This window comes from Telopea speciosissima, chromosome 7, assembly GCF_018873765.1.
Source record: "Telopea speciosissima isolate NSW1024214 ecotype Mountain lineage chromosome 7, Tspe_v1, whole genome shotgun sequence".
Taxonomy (NCBI): Eukaryota; Viridiplantae; Streptophyta; class Magnoliopsida; order Proteales; family Proteaceae; genus Telopea; species Telopea speciosissima.
In genome coordinates, this window is record NC_057922.1 from 28,529,086 (window position 1) to 28,546,675 (window position 17,590).

The 17,590-nt window shown below is 39.8% G+C and overlaps 1 protein-coding gene across 1 annotated transcript; it reads left to right on the plus strand.

The window, feature by feature from the left end:
• Positions 1–11,837: 11,837 nt before the first annotated feature.
• LOC122668420 lies at positions 11,838–12,260 on the plus strand. Its single transcript, XM_043864986.1, has one exon. It carries the CDS (start codon positions 11,838–11,840, stop codon positions 12,258–12,260), a length of 423 nt encoding a protein of 140 aa, XP_043720921.1.
• The last annotated feature ends 5,330 nt before the right edge of the window (positions 12,261–17,590 follow it).

A 17,590-nucleotide genomic window follows, 5' to 3' on the forward strand; every position in this document is an offset into this window, starting at 1 on the left:
TCAGTTAAACTTAGCCTACGTCCATTCCTCTCAACCTTAAGAGAATTTCACTAGTTACTTTCTTTCAGTACAGTAGATGGGAAGAACACCTTTACAATCTTTTTTCACGGGATAAGAGGATCCCAATTTTTTAAGGATAAGAGAATCCAAATCTTTTAAAGATAAGAGGATTCTTGCAAAACCTAAGTACAGTCTAGGCTAATGTAACAATGCTTTATAAACTCAAAAGCATAAATAAATACAAAAGAGAATAAAGGTAAAGATTACCTAGGCAAGGAGTGTGATGTGTACTCCTTGCAGGTGTCAAATGATGCAAATGAATGCTTGTAATGATGACCTTCTTTAAGACTTTTCTTTAGAGTACAAGCAAATAAAGGTCCTTTGAGCTTTGAAGTCAATCTTTGAATAATGTTGATGTGGACAAGAAGACTTCAATGATGAGAGCAAGGATTGACTTTTCACCTTTTACAAAAATTGTATTTTGGACTGTAGTGGATAGGTGAAAAGGTCAGACATGTTCTCTATTCATAGGCTCATTAATGGCCTTTAAAACATGTGCAAAATATGCTCTAACAGATTTATTTTTAACCCATCCGATCGACCTGAAGAGTAATCTGATCGACCGGATCATAGCCATTGGAGAAACTAGCCGTTGGAAGGAAGAAGTGGCATCCAATCGATGTTCGATCGACCAGATCATCGTCCCACTTGATCCGGTCGACCGGATCATTTCTGCGAACGTACTAATGAGGCCACTGTTTCTCTTGGTTGATGCATACCCTGTGATCCAGTCTACCGGATCACAGACCGAATCCCTGTCTTGGCTTGATTTTGACAGTTTGACTGAGGGGATTGGTCCGGGATTTTCTCCAACTAATTCGAACATATTTTAAGGTTAAAGGGGGTTCAATTATAACCTCCTAAAGTCTCTAAATGATGCATACGCTTTTTCATTTATATTATGCAAATACAATTACAAATATGTATGCAGTGTGTATCTAAGTATGTGCACACGAGCATCTTGACTTTCTTTCTTCATGTGACGTTCTTCAATCTTCAAAAGATCTTTAAAGATCTTCTTTACTTGACAAGCTTCATATGTTTTCAAGATCTTGATCTTTAAGGCTTTGTCTTGAATGTCTTTACTTTGTGCTTTCTAGTTCTTTGACCTATCACCCTGTTGACATGTTGGCACAAACAAGACCTAGTCCAATATGTTTGTTATCATCAAAACACTTATGGAGGTAGGGTAGAATTCCCCAACAATCTCTCCCTTTTGATGATGACAAACATATGATTTGGTAGCACTATATAATATCCATAGCAACCATATATAATGCAATATATTTTAATTTAAAGCAATCAAGTCATGCATCATAATCATAATCCAAATCCAAATCATCCATATCTTCTCCCCCTTTGTCAACAACAAAAAGGAGTAGAGAAGGCTTCCCTTGCAATATAGAGTCATATGCAGAAAATATATAATAAAGAAATGATTACACTTAAGTCAAACCAAGTCAACCATATAGTTATAAAAGTCTAAGCCAATTAGTCAAAAGCACTCTCCCCCTAGAGATGTGCAGCAGTTAAGAATCATGCTAAAAGTAAAGCAGTTGGTTCAAATATTACAACCCAAATTGTCTTTAAAAAAAAAAAACATAAATAAAAAGCACTAATCATCTGCAGAAGGGATAAAAATGTGAAAATCCTGAGTGATCATCCGAAGCTGAGCCATGATCTCCTTGTCTCCACGAAGTGCAGCGAACTGATCATCAAAGCCCTGGAAGTGAGAGTCAAGCTTCTCTTGATAAGCAAAAAATTCAGCCCTTGTCACATATTCTTCATCATCAGAAGCATCACTATCAACAATGGATGAAGAGACTTGCTTGCGCCTAGCTTGATGGGCAAGAGGAGGAGCATCAGAGGCACTAGTAGGAATGGCCATTTTCTTCAAGGTAGAAGTATCAATGGCATTAGGATTTGTGGAGGGAATTTCATCAGTGAGATCCACTTCAAAATGCTTGAAAATGATTATCAAGAGACGACTATAAGGGAGGCTAGCCTTAGAGTCTCTTTCAGCAGCTAATTTCATGATTTTCATAATCACATAGGGGAGGCAGATTTGATGGGTGTTGGCAATGCACCAAATGAGATAGGTTTAGAAACGGGTAATGACATCTCTATGCCCACCAAGAGGGAGGATATTATAAGTAAGAATCAGATTCACAACCCTAGGGATATCTCTAAGATGAATAGCAGTAAGACCCTTAGGTTCTCCCAAATAGTTCTTAAAAATTGCACCATAAACCTCATCAACATTCATAAATCCTTCGAGAGAGGTTTTGGTACGGAAATACTTGCGTTCTCCATAGTCATCAACTCCAATCATTTGGGTAAGTTCTACAGTGTTAAAGAAGATGTATTTGCCCTTAACCAGAGAGGTGATGCTATAGTCATCTTCAACACCAACAACTTGGAGATTGCAATAGAATAGTTGCACAAGTCTAGGGTAGGTTTTCTCTTGGGGATAAAGGATGGAGTCCCAACCTAATATTTCAAAGAAAGTGTTGATTTCAGAAGAAAGAATATTATTGAGTTCAGTGACACTTACTAGCCTTTCCCTAATGAATTTCTTGAGTTGAAATTGCTTCCACCAAATCGAAGCCTCTTTGGAGATAAACAATGTTCCATCATAGACATCCTTCTTTGAAGCAACGGCCTTTCTCTTCTTTGAAGGTTCTCCTTTGGAAGCCATAGAGACCAAAGGTTTTGGAGAAAAATTGAAGAGGTTTTGGGAGTAAAAGAAGTGAAAACTTAAAGATTTGATGGTGAAGATGGGATTGAATCACCAATAGAGCAAGAATCTTCAAGGGCTTTGCAAGATTTTGCCCTAGAAACTCAAGAGAGGGATTTTAGAGAGAAGAGAAAAGACTTTTGTGCAAAAATTAATGAGCCAAATGACCCACGGATTGGGTTTAAAAATATTTTGTCCGCGATCCGGTCGATCGGATGACCTAAACCTCGAATTTTAAGTCGGTCCGGCCTAGAAATTGATCGTGAGGTCTATTTGGGCAAGTTCAAGGGATTTAATTCAATCGAAAGGATTACACATACCTAATTCACGTCGAAGAATGCAAAATCGTTCTTCGGACAAAGGTTTGGTGAAGATGTCAGCGACTTGCTTTTCAGTCTCAATGTGTTTGAGGACTACTTCACCCTTTTGGATAGTGTCTCGAAGAAAATGATGGCGAACATCTATATGTTTTACTCTTGAGCGAAGAATAGGATTTTTACTCAGATTGATGCCGCTGGTACTATCACAGAGTATTTTGGAAAGATTGAATGAAATACCATAATCTGAAGAGTCTGATGCATCCAAAGGATTTAGGCTTAACACCTGCCAGCTACAATATATTCAGCTTCGGTAGTTGAGAGTGCCACACAAATTTGTTTCTTGCTGAACCAAGAAACGAGGCAAGATCCAAGAAAATGGCAAGTACCACTTGTGTTCTTGCGATCAATATGACAACCAACAAAGTCAGCATCAGAAAAGCTAAGTAATTCAAAATCATTGCATTGGGTACCATAATCCTATATTGATAGTTCCTTTTAAGTATTTAAAAATTCTTTTAATTGCACTTAAGTGTGATTGCACAGGGCTAGCTTAAAATCTAGCACATGCACAGACACTAAACATGATGTCCGATCTGCTTGCAGTTAAGTATAACAAGCTTCCAATTATCGATAAAGAGAAGGATCAACAAGACTTCCATTCTCATCTTTTGAGAGGCTTATTGAGGTACTCATGGGAGTGTTAGAGACCTTTTGGGAATTTATGTCAAATTTCTTTAACAACTCTTTGATATATTTTGATTGATTGATAAAAATCTCATTTTCAATTTGTTTGATTTGAAGGCCTAAAAAGAAGTTGAAAAACTCATTTTTCATACAATCACTAAATTCAATACATAAGGATTCATCAATAGTACCAAAGATAATATCATCTACATATATTTGTGCTATGATTAATTTAGAGCCCTTACGTTTAACAAATAATGTAGTGTCTATCTTACCAATGATATATGCATTTTCAATCAAGAATGTCTTTAACCTGTCATACCATGTTCTTGGTGCCTGTTTAAGTCCATATAAAGCTTTCTTTAATCTAAAGACATGATCAGGGTGTGAAGAGTTTTCAAAACCAGGAGGTTGAGAGACATACACTTCTTCTTCAATAAAATCATTCAAGAAAGCACTTTTCACATCCATTTGAAAAAGTTTGAACTTTTTATGACAAGCATTGGGCCACTAGTCTTGCCTTATTTCTGACTACAATACCATTTTCATCTAGTTTATTTTTGAAAATCCATTTTGTTCCAATGATGGATTTATTTTTGGATTTTGGCACAAGCTCCCATACATCATTTCTTTCAAATTGATAGAGTTCTTCTTGCATGGCCAAAATTCAATCATTATCTAATATGGCTTCTTTTATGTTCTTAGGTTCTATCATGAATAGGAATGCAGCAAAATTACAAGTGTTTTGAAGTTTAGACCTAGTTTGAACACCTGATTCTAAGTCACCAATAACTTGTTCTAATGGATGATTTCTTACTGGTCTAACTTCTTTAAGAAGCACCGATGAGTTTTCCTTAGATGTTTCTAGAGGGAAATTTTCATATTCTTTTAAAGAAGTTGTCTTAAAATTTTTTGAGATTTCAAATATGACATCCTCATCCTCATCAATTAGAGGTTTGTACTTTTCTTTTGGAGGAGAGATATCGAATCTAATCTTCATAGATTCCTCCACTACTAAGGTATTTTTGTTGAATACTCTATAGGCACGGCTATTGCTAGAGTACCCAAGAAAAATACCTTCATCTGATTTTTCATCAAATTTTCCTTTGGAGTCTTTAGCATTCAAAATGAAGCATTTACATCAAAAAATTTAAAAATAAACAACTTTGGGTTTCTTTTCAAAATATAGCTCATAAGGTGTTTTAGATAGGATTTTTCAAATCAAAACACGATTTATAACATAACATGCAGTATTCACAGCTTCAGCCAAAAAATATTTAGGTAGAGAGTATTAATTAAGCATAGTCCGAGCAGTCTCTTGAAGAGATCTATTTTTTCTTTCAACAACCCCATTAGATTAGGGGGTTCTAGGAGCAGAGAAATTGTGAGTGATGCCTTCATCATCATAATATTTTTCAAATTGGTTGAGTTGTCAAACTCACCACCATGATCACTTCTTATTGTAGTAACCAAATAGCCCTTTTAGTTTTAGATTTTCTTATAAAGTTTTAAAAATTCATTAAAAGCCTCATTTTTATGTTTAAGAAAAGAGGTCCAAGTATATCTAGAGCAATCATCAATAATGACAAAAGTGTATACTTTTTCACTTAAACTTAGAGTAGGGATAGGGCCAAAAAGATCCAAATGGAGAAGTTCAAGTGGTCTAGTAGTTGAAACAATGTTCTTAGATTTGTGAGAAACTTTAACTTGTTTACCCTTTTGACATGCATCACAAAAATGATTCTTGTCAAACTTTAGTTTAGGTAAGTTTCGGACAAGTTCCTTGGAAGCTATTGATTGAATTAACTTGATATTTATATGTCCAAGTTTTCTATGCCAAACACTTGAATCTTCATTGGAAACTAAGCAAGTATTGCTAGAACTAGCTTCATCAATAATGCAAGTATATATGTTGTTATTTCTAGTTCCTTTCAATATTACTTTGTTATTTGTATTTATAACTAGGTAATGTGAAACATCAAAACTTACTTTATATCCAACACTACATAGTTGACTTACGCTAAGTAGGTTGTAGGCAAGTTTGTTTACCAGATAGACATTTGTGTTGGTAGTACCTCCTATGTTGATGTTTCCAATACCGATTATCTTTCCTTTGCCATTGTCTCCGAAGGTCACCCATCCTCCATCATACTTTCTCAACTTTGTAAATAGTTTTGTATTTGTCGTCATATGCTTGGAGTATCCATTGTCGATATACCACTCTATTTGGCCTTTGTTCTTCAAGCATACCTACAAAACAAAGTTTACACATGCATTGGTCCCCATAATCTCATGGTTCCATCGTTGCTAGAGTTGAGAGATTCCTTAAGTGCCCAAACGTTCTTGTATTTATGGTTCTTGTTTGGACCATAATTTATGTCTGGAACATAGTTCTTGGGTCGTTGGTACCTAGGGTCACAAATATCAAATGGAGATGGTGCCTTTTTCTGTCTTTGTAATCTTTGCCAATCAAATGAATTTTGAGTCCTTCTACCTCTTTGGAATCTTTGATGGTCATAAGGTCTATATGAATTATACTTCATATATGGCCTATGGTTTGATTGAGGTCTATAGCTTCTTTCCATTCTGTAAAGAACTTGTGGTCTATGAAATTATCTTCGGGGTCTTTAAAGTCTTTGAAGAATATATTTTCTTTGGGGTCTATTCCTTTTTTGAGAAGTATATTGAAATGCACGTTGACGTTGATTTCTATACCTTTGGTTTTTGTACCATTGATTTCTTGAAGAGGGAGCATGAGAGATTGATGTTTGACCTTGATATGTTCTTCCCTCTTCTATGTACACCATTTTCTCTTTACCTTTGGCATGATATGGGATTCTCTCATTATAGCCTAATCCTTCCTTGTCTTGTGGTGGTTTTTGAGGTGTACCAAGAAGAGTGTCTAGTGATTTTTATCCCTTGGTGAAGGTAAGCAAGGCCGACGTCAATTCCTCCTTTTCTCTTTCAAGTTGGGCAATGTAGACACGTAGGTCATCTATTTTATTATGCAATTCTATCACTTTCTTTTTCAAAAAGGAGTTTGAAGCTTCAAGTTTGCGGGTTGCCTCATATAGAGCTTCAAATTAATCCCTTTTCAATATCATTTTCATTTATGTTATTCCTATCTATTTCTTCAATAGAGTCACCATATTTAGAATTAGAAGTGAGACAGGCTAAACTTACTTCTATGTCATCTTCTATTGCCATAAGTGTAAGATTTGTGACTTCTTCATCAAATTCCCCTACCTCTTCTTCTTCAGTTGAGTCCCATGAAATTTCAGCGGCATAAGCTTTTTTTTTGTCTTGTCATTTTGGGCACTCAGTTCTAAAGTGATCAGGCTTTCTGCACTCATAGCAAACAATATCTTTCTTAGAAAGAAGAGTTTTGTCTTTGGATAAATTTTTACCTTTGCTTGCTTGTCCCTTGTTGAAATATTTTTCTCCTTTCTTTTTGAGGAATTTTTGAAATTTCTTGGTTATGAGAGACATTTCTTTTTCTGAAAGTGTGATGTCCTCTTCTTCATTGCTCTCTTCATCAGATGGATTAATAGTCTTGAGAGCTATGATTTTCTTCTTCGGTTCTTTTGTTTCTGACCATCTTTCATCTTCATTCAATTCGACTTCGTGAGTGAGTAAAGATCCAAGCAGTTCATCCAGGCTCACTTTATCAAGATCTTTTGCTTCCTTCATGGCCGTTACTTTCAGTCTCCACTTGGGGAGAAGTGACCTGAGAATTTTTCTTACATTTTTTGACTTGGTATATGTTTTACCTAAGCCCTTCAACTTGTCGGTAATGTTAGTAAAACGCAAGAACATATTGAAAATATTCTCATTTTTTAACATCTTAAATAATTCATACTCATGCACAAGTTTATCAATTTTGGATTTCTTCACTTGTGAGGTTCCTTCATATGAAACCACAAGTGTATCCCAAATTTTTTTTGCCGTTTCACACATGGCTATTTTGTTAAATTCAGAATCACTTAAGGCATATTGTAAGAAGGTGAAAGTCTTGAAATTATATTGAATTTTTTCCTTTTCAATAGGAGTTAGTTCAAAGGTTTCCTTAGGAATGCTTTCACCCTCTACAATTTTAGTGAAAGAATATGGTCCATGTTCAATTACATGCCAAACCTCAAGATTATGAGCACATGTAAAGTTCCTGAATCTAATCTTCCAATATGAAAAATTATCTCCATTGAACAAAGGAGGTCTAGAGACATTCAGTCCCTCAAGGGGATTGGTGTAATGTGATCCTATAGATCTTTAAGTCTAAAGTAAAATGAGCTCCCATTTTAATACCAAATGTGGGATAACATAGAGGGGGGTGAATAGGTTATCACTAGTGAAATATTATCCTTTTTAAATTTTCTTTATTTAAATAAGAAAGAAAGAGATAAATTGCGCAAATGAAGGATACACAAAATTTATAGTGGTTCGGCTAAACTTTGCTTACGTCCACTCCTCTCAACCTTGAGAGAATTTCACTAGTTACTTCCTTTCAGTACAGTAGGTGGGAAGAACACCTTTACAATCTTTTTTCATGGGATAAGAGGATCTCAATCTTCTAAGGATAAGAGAATCCGAATCTTTTAAGGATAAGAGGATCCTTGCAAAACCTAAGTACAGTCTAGACTAATGCAACAATGCTTTATAAATTTAAAAGTATAAACAAATACAAAAGAGAATAAAGGTAAAGATTACCTAGGCAAGGAGTGTGATGTAGGCCACATGGAATGGGGTATGGAGGTGGGCCAGGGGAGCACACGTGTCCCATTGGAGGAGGGATTGAGAGAGGTATTTCAGGAGCATGATGGCCAGGGTCTGCTGGAAGAGTCCCACTCGAACTCGGTGTCTAGAGTTCGTGATTCTATCCCACACGATAACGAGGTTGAGGTGGTGGATGGGGCCACATATCTATTGGTGCACAATCAACTGGTTGGGCAGAACGGTTTGGGTGGGGACTTCGCTCAGTCGGGCAGTTCTGTGGAGTTGAGTCACACCCAGACTCCTATTTTGCTGGGCTCTTCCTGGATGATCCATGAAGCTTCTAATCGGGTGACCCATGCAGATACAAGTAGGGTGGATATTATGTAGGAAGGTGGCTCTCTAGAGGTGGTGCTGTCGCCAATTTCGTTAGCTAGTCAAGATAATGGCTGAATGGCAATTGTCACTCATGCAGGGGTGGTTGCCGATGCTCAGGCTATTGAAGCACCCTTTGTGAAGGTGACTAGGCGTCGGAAGGAGCATGCGAAGCATATTCAAGAGGCCAATATTATCTCAGGTTCGCGCCACCATGGACGTGGAATCCAGGAGGTTAATTTGGTTGATGAAGCCCTGCAGGGAGATAGAAGAGAGAGTGATGAGTACTCTGCTATGCCATCCGATATTTAATTATGAAATGCCTCTTCTAGAACGTTAGAGGAATTGGAAATCAGAGGGCACGGGCTCATATACGGTGCCTTATGAAGGAAGGAGTGCCAGACTTTCTTTGTTTAGTAGAGCCTAAAATTAGGGTTGAGAAGTATCCTTTACATTTTTTTGCTCGCCTGGGTCTGCATGCAGAGGTGATCAACAACAAGCGTGAAGCGGGGTGTCCCAACATTTGGTTCTTATGGAGGTTTGGATTGCCTCGGCCAAAGGTCATCAAGGACTCAGACCAGCACCTCACCTTGTAGGTGGAATTGCAGGGTATTAAAAGTGTAATTACGGTGGTTCATGCAAATTGCTTTCGGGCGGCTCGGCGTCAATTATGATGTGATCTGGCGTCTATTGCAGGTATCTCTTACCCGTGGCTGATTATTGGTGATTTTAATGCCTACTTATTTGCTTCAGATAAACGGGGTCCAGGTCGGTTTAATGTGGGCTCAACTGAGGACTTTGCTGCGATGATTGAAACCGCCTCGCTCTTACAAATCCCCTCAGTGGGCAACAAGTTCACTTGGTCAAATAACCGGCGGGTTGGTAATGTGCAGGCAGTACTGGACCGGAACTTCTACAACGAGGCATGGTGGACTCAATATGAGGGTTGTGTGTAGTAGGTACTAGTCAGGGGGTCCTCTGATCACTCCCCTCCGGTGATCTCTTGCGATAAGGTGGCGCGCCCTGCTAATGCCCCTTTTCGAATGCAACAGCTCTGGTCAGAGCATGAGGACTTTCACAGCTTTGTGCATCTATCTTGGGCAGAGCCGGTTCAGGGTACTCCTCTTTATGTGGTGGCAGCTAAGTTGAAAAGACTCAAAGGATCATTGCGGGAGTGGGCACGCAAGGTGTTTCCACACATCGATATTGAAGTCACTCGATCCAGGGAAAGATTAGAAGAGATTCAGGCATCCATGGAAAATCAGGGGTTCTCTAATGAACTGTTTGATAGGGAGCTGCAAGCAAGGAGCAAATATTATCAAGCAATCTTACTCCAAGAGAAGCTGTGGAGCGAGAAGGCTAGAGACAAGTGGGTAAAGCAGGGAGACAGATGGTCCAAATATTTCGACATGTCTGCAAAAATTAGAAGGGTCAGAAACATCATTCGAGAATTAAAAAGAGATGATGGGGAAGTACTGTCTGATGTGGGTATTATGATAGACTGTATCGCCTCGCACTTTGAGTCATTCTTCAGAAGAGGAGTAACTACCAGGAAAGAGGGTCTCCTAACTGCAATTCCAAAGCTGCTTTCTAATGAAGATAATGAGATGCTTGCGAGGGTCGCTTTACATGAGGAAATCAAAGCCGCTGTGTTTGATCTGGACCCCTCCAGTGCTCCAGGACCGGATGGGTTTCCAGGCATCTTCTTCAGAGTTTGCTGGGACATAGTTGGAGCAGACGTTTGTAGGGGAGTTCAAAATTTTTTTTGGGAAGGAGTAGTCACAAGGGGCATCAACAGCAACTTCCTAAGCCTGGTACCAAAGGTGGAGGGGGCAAACAAATTGGGGCAGTTTCACCCAATTTGCTTAGGGAATTTCTTTTTTAAATTGATTCCTAGAATCATGGCAACTAGATTGGCTAAGATTCTGCATAAGCTGATCTTACCAGAGCAAGGGGCATTCCAGAAGGGGAAAGTGATTTTTGAGAATATTGGAGTGGCGTCAGAGCTGGCCAACATCATGTCGCTCAAATGCAGGGGTGGTGGGTTGGGCATGAAGCTAGACATCCAAAAGGCGTTTGATTCCCTTGACTGGGGCTTTCTCTTCGATGTCCTAAGGGCCTTTGGGTTCTCACAGCTATGGATCTCATGGGTGCATCAGATCTTGCAGACTACTAAGATATCCATCTTAATAAATGGAGGACCAGTGGGTTCTTTTGGGGTGGAAAGAGGGCTGGGGCAGAGAGATCCTCTGTCCCCACTACTGTTTATCCTCTCAGAAGAGGTACTTTGTAGAGGTCTATCAGAGATGCTCAGAAGGGGAGAGATTTTGGCTCTCCCAGGCGCATGGCAGGTACAAACACCATCTCATCTACTTTATGCTGATGATCTTTTTATCTTCATGAAAGCAGAAATAAAAAGTGTGAAGCGGGTTAGACAGTTCTTAGATGAATATGGCTCCTACTCAGGTCAGGTAATAAACCTGGCAAAAAGCAAGGTATTTTTGGGAAGAATCACTTCGACCAGAAGGCAGCGGATGTTTGTAGTACTACAAATTCCCATCTGCAAGCTTCCCACCCGGTGCCTAGGGGTGGAACTTGTGCACGGAAGAGTGAAGACAGAGGTGCTCATTCCATTAGTAGATAAATTTAAAAGAAGATTGTCGGCTTAGAAAGGGCACCTTTTGTCCATGGCGGGGCGTGTGGAGTTGGTCAGATCAGTAATGTGCAGTATACCAATTCATAATTTCTCTGTATACCTGTGACCAACCTCAGTCATTGATCTCATGGAGAGATGGATACGTAACTTCATATGGATGGGGGAAGCAGATAAATCCAAGGCAATTACGGTCCGTTGGGACAGTCTCTGTAAGCCCAAGAAGGAAGGGGGTCTAGGGATTTGACGCCTCCGAGACTTAAATCTGGCCCTAATTATGAAGCTGGCTTAGTCAATAAAAATGGAGAAGACTGCCTTTGCTGCTTTTTTGAGACGGCGTTTGTTGAAAAAAGATGGCACCCCAAAGAGTGCAGTTGGATCGTCTACTGTGCTCCTTGGGCTTTGCAGGGTATGTGAGTTCGTTCAATCTGCAGAGAGGTGGGTGGTAGGCAATGGATCCTCAATACGGTTATGGTATGATACATGGGTGGGGGATCATAGTGTTGAAGAACTGTTGAAGCCTAACTGGATTCCCTCTAACTTAACTGCAACAGTTTCTGAATTTTTAGAAGGGGATCAATGGGACTTCCCTGCTGCGGCATCTTCGACAATCCAAGCAGCGTTTGAAAGGATCAAGGCACTGGGCATCAAAGCGACAACCAGAGAGGATCTTTGGAAATGGGCACATTGTAAAACGGGGAGCTTTACGGTGAAATCTGCTTAGAACAGCCTGAGGTTGAAGGCAAATCCGTCATTGTGGATTTGGGCTATATGGCAACTTGAGTTACACCCTCGTTGCTCTCTGTTCGGTTGGAGGATGGCGCATGGAGCTCTCCCAACTGACGATAAAGTAAGGCAGCGATCAATGTCTATTGCTTCAAGGTGTGAGATGTGCCATAAGGCATGCGAATCAGGCCAACACATTTTTTTGGAGTGCCAATTCTCGGTTCAGGTATGGAGAGAAATTCTCTCTTATTTTAATGAAGCCTGGCCTGGGTTCCCATCGATCGAGCTTCTTTTTTCATGGTGGCAAAGGAAGGTGAAGAGTGTACTATTAAGTCGAGTTTGGGAGCTAGTTCTCATCATTGGCTATCAGCAAATATGGTTTGAACGAAACAACAGAAGATTTGACAACCGAGAAGGAACACCCATGCAAGTGGTGAAGCGCTGCTTGAGAGAAGTTTCAGATTGCTCACGCATCAATGCAGTCAAGGTAAAGAGAATAGAAGAACTGGTCATGGCAAGACAGTTCCATGTGGCCATTGCAAGGCCAGCAGCATGCTCCATACTAGAACACAAATGGCGTCATCCTCCCCTAGGTTGGACAAAGTTGAATATAGATGGCTCGTCCCTGGAAAATCTGGGATTGTCAGGAGCAGAAGGGATTTTCAGAGATCACATGGGGCGTCCAATTAAGTGCTTCGCAATGTTCCAAGGAGTGTAAACTAATTTTAATGTGGAACTAGCGGCATTTTTTGAAGGTTTGAAAGAAGCGAAAAAATCTACAAGTTAGTAAGCTATGGGTGGAGTGTGATTCAACTTCGGTGGTCTCTTCCATACTCTCAAGCACATATCCATGGTGCTTTCTACAACAGTAGTGGGCAATCTCTGGATTCCTTTGCTCCATCCAATGGCGCATCACTCACTGTTTCTGCGAGGTTAACACGGCGGCCGATGTACTCTCCAAAAGAGTAGCAACTCACCAAGATTCATTCTTTTGGACCCCTGCTCCCCCTCACATTGCCCATGCAATCGAGTGGGGAGCTATAGGTCATCCCTATTACAGATCCTAACCAACATGTGGTTAGAACCATGATGTCCTGTATTGTTGTAACACTCTCAATTTATTTTTAATATATACGTTGCTGATCTTTACGAAAAAAAGTGTACTCCTTGCAGGTGTCAAATGATATAAATGAATGCTTGTAATGATGACCTTCTTTAAGACTTTTCTTTGGAGTGCAAGCAAGTGAAGGTCCTTTGAGCTTTAAAGTCAATCTTTGAATGATGTTGATGAGGACAAGAAGACTTCAATGATGAGAGTAAGGATTGACTTTTCATCTTTCACAAAAGTTGTATTTTGGACTGTAGGGGATAGGTGAAAAGGTCTAACAGGTTCTCTATTTATAGGCTCATTAATGGCCTTTCGAACATGTGCAAAATGTGCTCTAACAGATCTATTTTTAACTCATCTGGTTGACCTGAAGATTAATCCGGTTGATCGGATCATAGCTGTTGGAGAAACTAGCCATTAAAAACTAGCCGTTGGAAGGCAGAAGTGGCATCCGGTCGATGTCCGATCGACCGGATCATCGTCCCACTCGATCTGGTTGACCAAATCATTTCTGGGAACGTACCAGTGAGGCCACTGTTTCTCCCGGTCGATGCATACCCTGTGATCCGGTCGACCAGATCACAGACCGGATCCCTGTCTTAGCTTGATTTTGATAGTTTGACTGAGGGGATTGGTTCGGGACTTTCTCCAACTAATTTCAACATATTTTAAGGTCAAAGGGGGTTCAGTTATAACCTGCTAAGATCTCTAAATGATGCATAAGCTTTTTCATTTATATTATGCAAATGTAATTACAAGTATGTATACAGTATGTATCTAAGTATGTGCACACGAGCATCTTGACTTTTTTTTCTTCATGTGACGTTCTTCAATCTTCAAAAGATCTCTTAAGATCTTATTTACTTGACAAGCTTCGTACGTCTTCGAGATCTTGATCTTCAAGGCTTTGTCTTGAACGTCTTTACTTTGTGCCTTCTAGTTCTTTGACTTGTTACCCTGTTAACATATTGGCACAAACAAGACCTAGTCCAATATGTTTTTTATCATCAAAACACTTATGGAGGTAGGGTAGAATTCCCCAATAATCTTCTCAATGTGGCTCGTGCTTTGCGCTTCCAAGCCAACTTACCAATCAAATTTTAGGGAGACTGTGTCTTAATAGCCACCTATTTGATAAACCGTTTACCCACTTCTATCTTACATGGGAAGACTCCATATGAGTTGCTTTTTGGTAAACAACCTCTTTTTTCACATCTCAGGGTTTTTGGGTACCTATGCTTTGCTAGAAACACTTCTCCTGAACATAAGTTTGACAAACGTGCCACCCTGGGAGTTTTCATCGGTTACCCATTCGGGCAAAAGGGATATCGTATCTACGATCTCCAATCAGGAAAAATTTTCATTTCATGTGATGTTATATTCCATGAAAATATCTTTCCTTTTCATAATGTTTCAGATTTTACAGATCAACCCGTGTGCCCTTTATTACCTACTGAGGAGGATGAGGCTTTCGCTCCAATTGAAAACGAGCTCACTGCCCCACCACTCGTTGCCCCCACCAGCCCATTGCCACCACCACCTCCACCACCGTCTGCTGCAACACCAACCCACCCATCGGTTGCACCTCTACCCATCACCCATGCTCCATTACTACCTCAGATTCCTTCAATTATACCCACCAATACTAGACCGCAGCGCACTAAAACAAAACCCCCCTATCTCACTGATTACCAATGTTCGTTTACACACTCGCAACTACTGTCTTCAGCACCGGCCCAAGGTACTTCTCATCCAAGGCATTCTTATTTACAATATCACCATTTTTCTCCCAAACATGTTGTTTTTCTTTCCTCTTTGGTTAATACAACTGAACTTGCTACATTTATCGAGGCAATTAAATACCCATAGTGGCATGATGCAATGAAGGCAGAAATTCTGGCTCTCTCTGAGAATCAAACATGGTCCCTAGTACCTTTACCACCTGGCAAAAAACCCATTGGGTCAAAATGGGTATTCAAGATTAAACGGCGTTCTGATGGTTCAATTGAACGCTATAAAGCTCACCCCGTGGCTAAAGGCTACAATCAAGTGGAAGGCATTGACTACACTGATACTTTTGCCCCTGTTGGAAAACTTGTGACGGTTCGCACCCTCATTGCCTTAGCGGCTGTGAAAGGCTGGATCCTACATCAAATAGACGTCCACAATGCATTCTTGCATGGGGATCTTAATGAGGATGTCTACATAACACCTCCCCCCGGTTATCATCGCAAGGGGGAGACGCTTGTTTGCAAGCTTAAAAAATGCCTAAATGGTATAAAACAGGCATCTCGACAATGGTTCTTCAAGTTTTCCATGGCACTCCTCAAATTCGGATTTTCCCAATTCAAGGCAGATAATTCGTTATTTACATTGAGCCGTCACAACGAGAGTGTCTACATTGTGCTCAATGTGGACGATATCATCATCACTGGCACAAACACCACTTTGATTGACACAGTAAAAAATTTTCTGTTCACCAAATTTCATATCAAGGATCTTGGCCCGTTAAAATTCTTTTTGGGCATTGAGGTCGCTAGAGCAGCCAAAGGCATTTATCTTTCATAGCAGAAATATGCCTTGGATATCCTTCAAGATGGTGGCTTTACTGGAACAAGACCAGCCGACACTCCCATGGAGCGTAACTTGCATCTCACTGATTTCAATGGCAAACTCTTATCTGACCTTGCATCTTATCGCAGGCTTGTTGGGCGATTAATATATCTCATGGTGACACGCCCAAATATTACACACACAGTGAATATTCTAAGTCAGTTCATGCACGCTCCATGCCAGCCACATTTGGATGCAGCACGTAGACTACTTCATTTTTTAAAAGCCACCCCAGGGCAAGGGATTTTTTTCTTAGCAAATGCCGAGCTCAGTGTTAGTGGGTACTATGACTCAGACTGGGCGACTTGTCCTATAACCCCCCGATCAATGACGGGCTACTGCATCTTTCTTGGTTCGGGCCCAATTTCTTGGAAGACCAAGAAACAAACCACTGTTTCTCGTTCTTCTGCAGAGGCCGAATATAGGGCCATGGCGGTTACAACATGTGAACTCATCTGGATATCCTATCTTCTGCATGATTTGGGCATTGGTTTTAAATTACCAATTCCATTGTGCTGTGACAATCAGGCTGCAATCCACATAGCATCGAATCCCGTGTTTCATGAACGTACGAAGCATATCGAGATTGATTGCCATGTTGTTAGTGATAAACTCCAACAGGGCTTCCTTTGACCGACCAAGATTCCAAGCTCCGACCAAATTGCAGATCTCTTACAAAATCCCTTGGCAAGGAACAGTTCAAAGGTCTAATTTCCAAGTTGGGCATTTGTGACCTACACGCTCCAACTTGAGGGGGGAGTATTACCATATGAGTTTTCATACTAATATAGTAACTAGGATATATAATTGATTCTATACTAATCTAGTGACTAGGACAATTGAGATAATTGATTCTCTCTTATCTATAACTTGATCTTAGGAGTTATTTTTTGGTGATTGACCCATGTAATCTCTTGTATATATTGACATCTCCATATCAATGGAAAGCAACCCATTCTAGTCAATTACATATCTTTTGTGCCATTATGTTATACAGTTCTAACAGGCAGCTTATTTGCATCATGGAATATCTATTGCATCCTTGAGGATATTCTTCATTTGAAAACATTTTATTTTATTTAATTTTCTTTTTGCTCCATTGGATTTAAACAGCATAACTAACTCCTCGGCCAGGAGCTAGGAGAGCTCTGTCTGTGACGAGAAGGACAGCTTGACCTAACTTCAATCCATGGATCCAACAGCAATGTTTGGCATCCATGAGTTCCTCTTGTCCTTTTGAATAAACTTGTAGTTAAAAAGATAAAAATTTCTTTCCACTCTTTAAGTAGGAGGGGGGATTCCTACAAGGACAGTGTAAGAAGGAATCTACACACTACAACCAATGAGGGGTTGGAAAATAGTATCTTCCATATGGGTCCCATATGGGGAGAGAAGATTATCATCAAATGTAATTTTATTTACTCTTAAAGTAAGGAGAGGGATTCTTATAACATATGGAGAGGGATTCCTGCAAGGAAGTGTAAGAAGGAATCTACACACTACAGCCAGTAAAGGGTTGAAAAATAATACCATCCGTATATATGATTCCCACATGGAAAGAATAGAAGAGAGAAATGTCATCAAATGTAATATTTTCTATTTTTTCC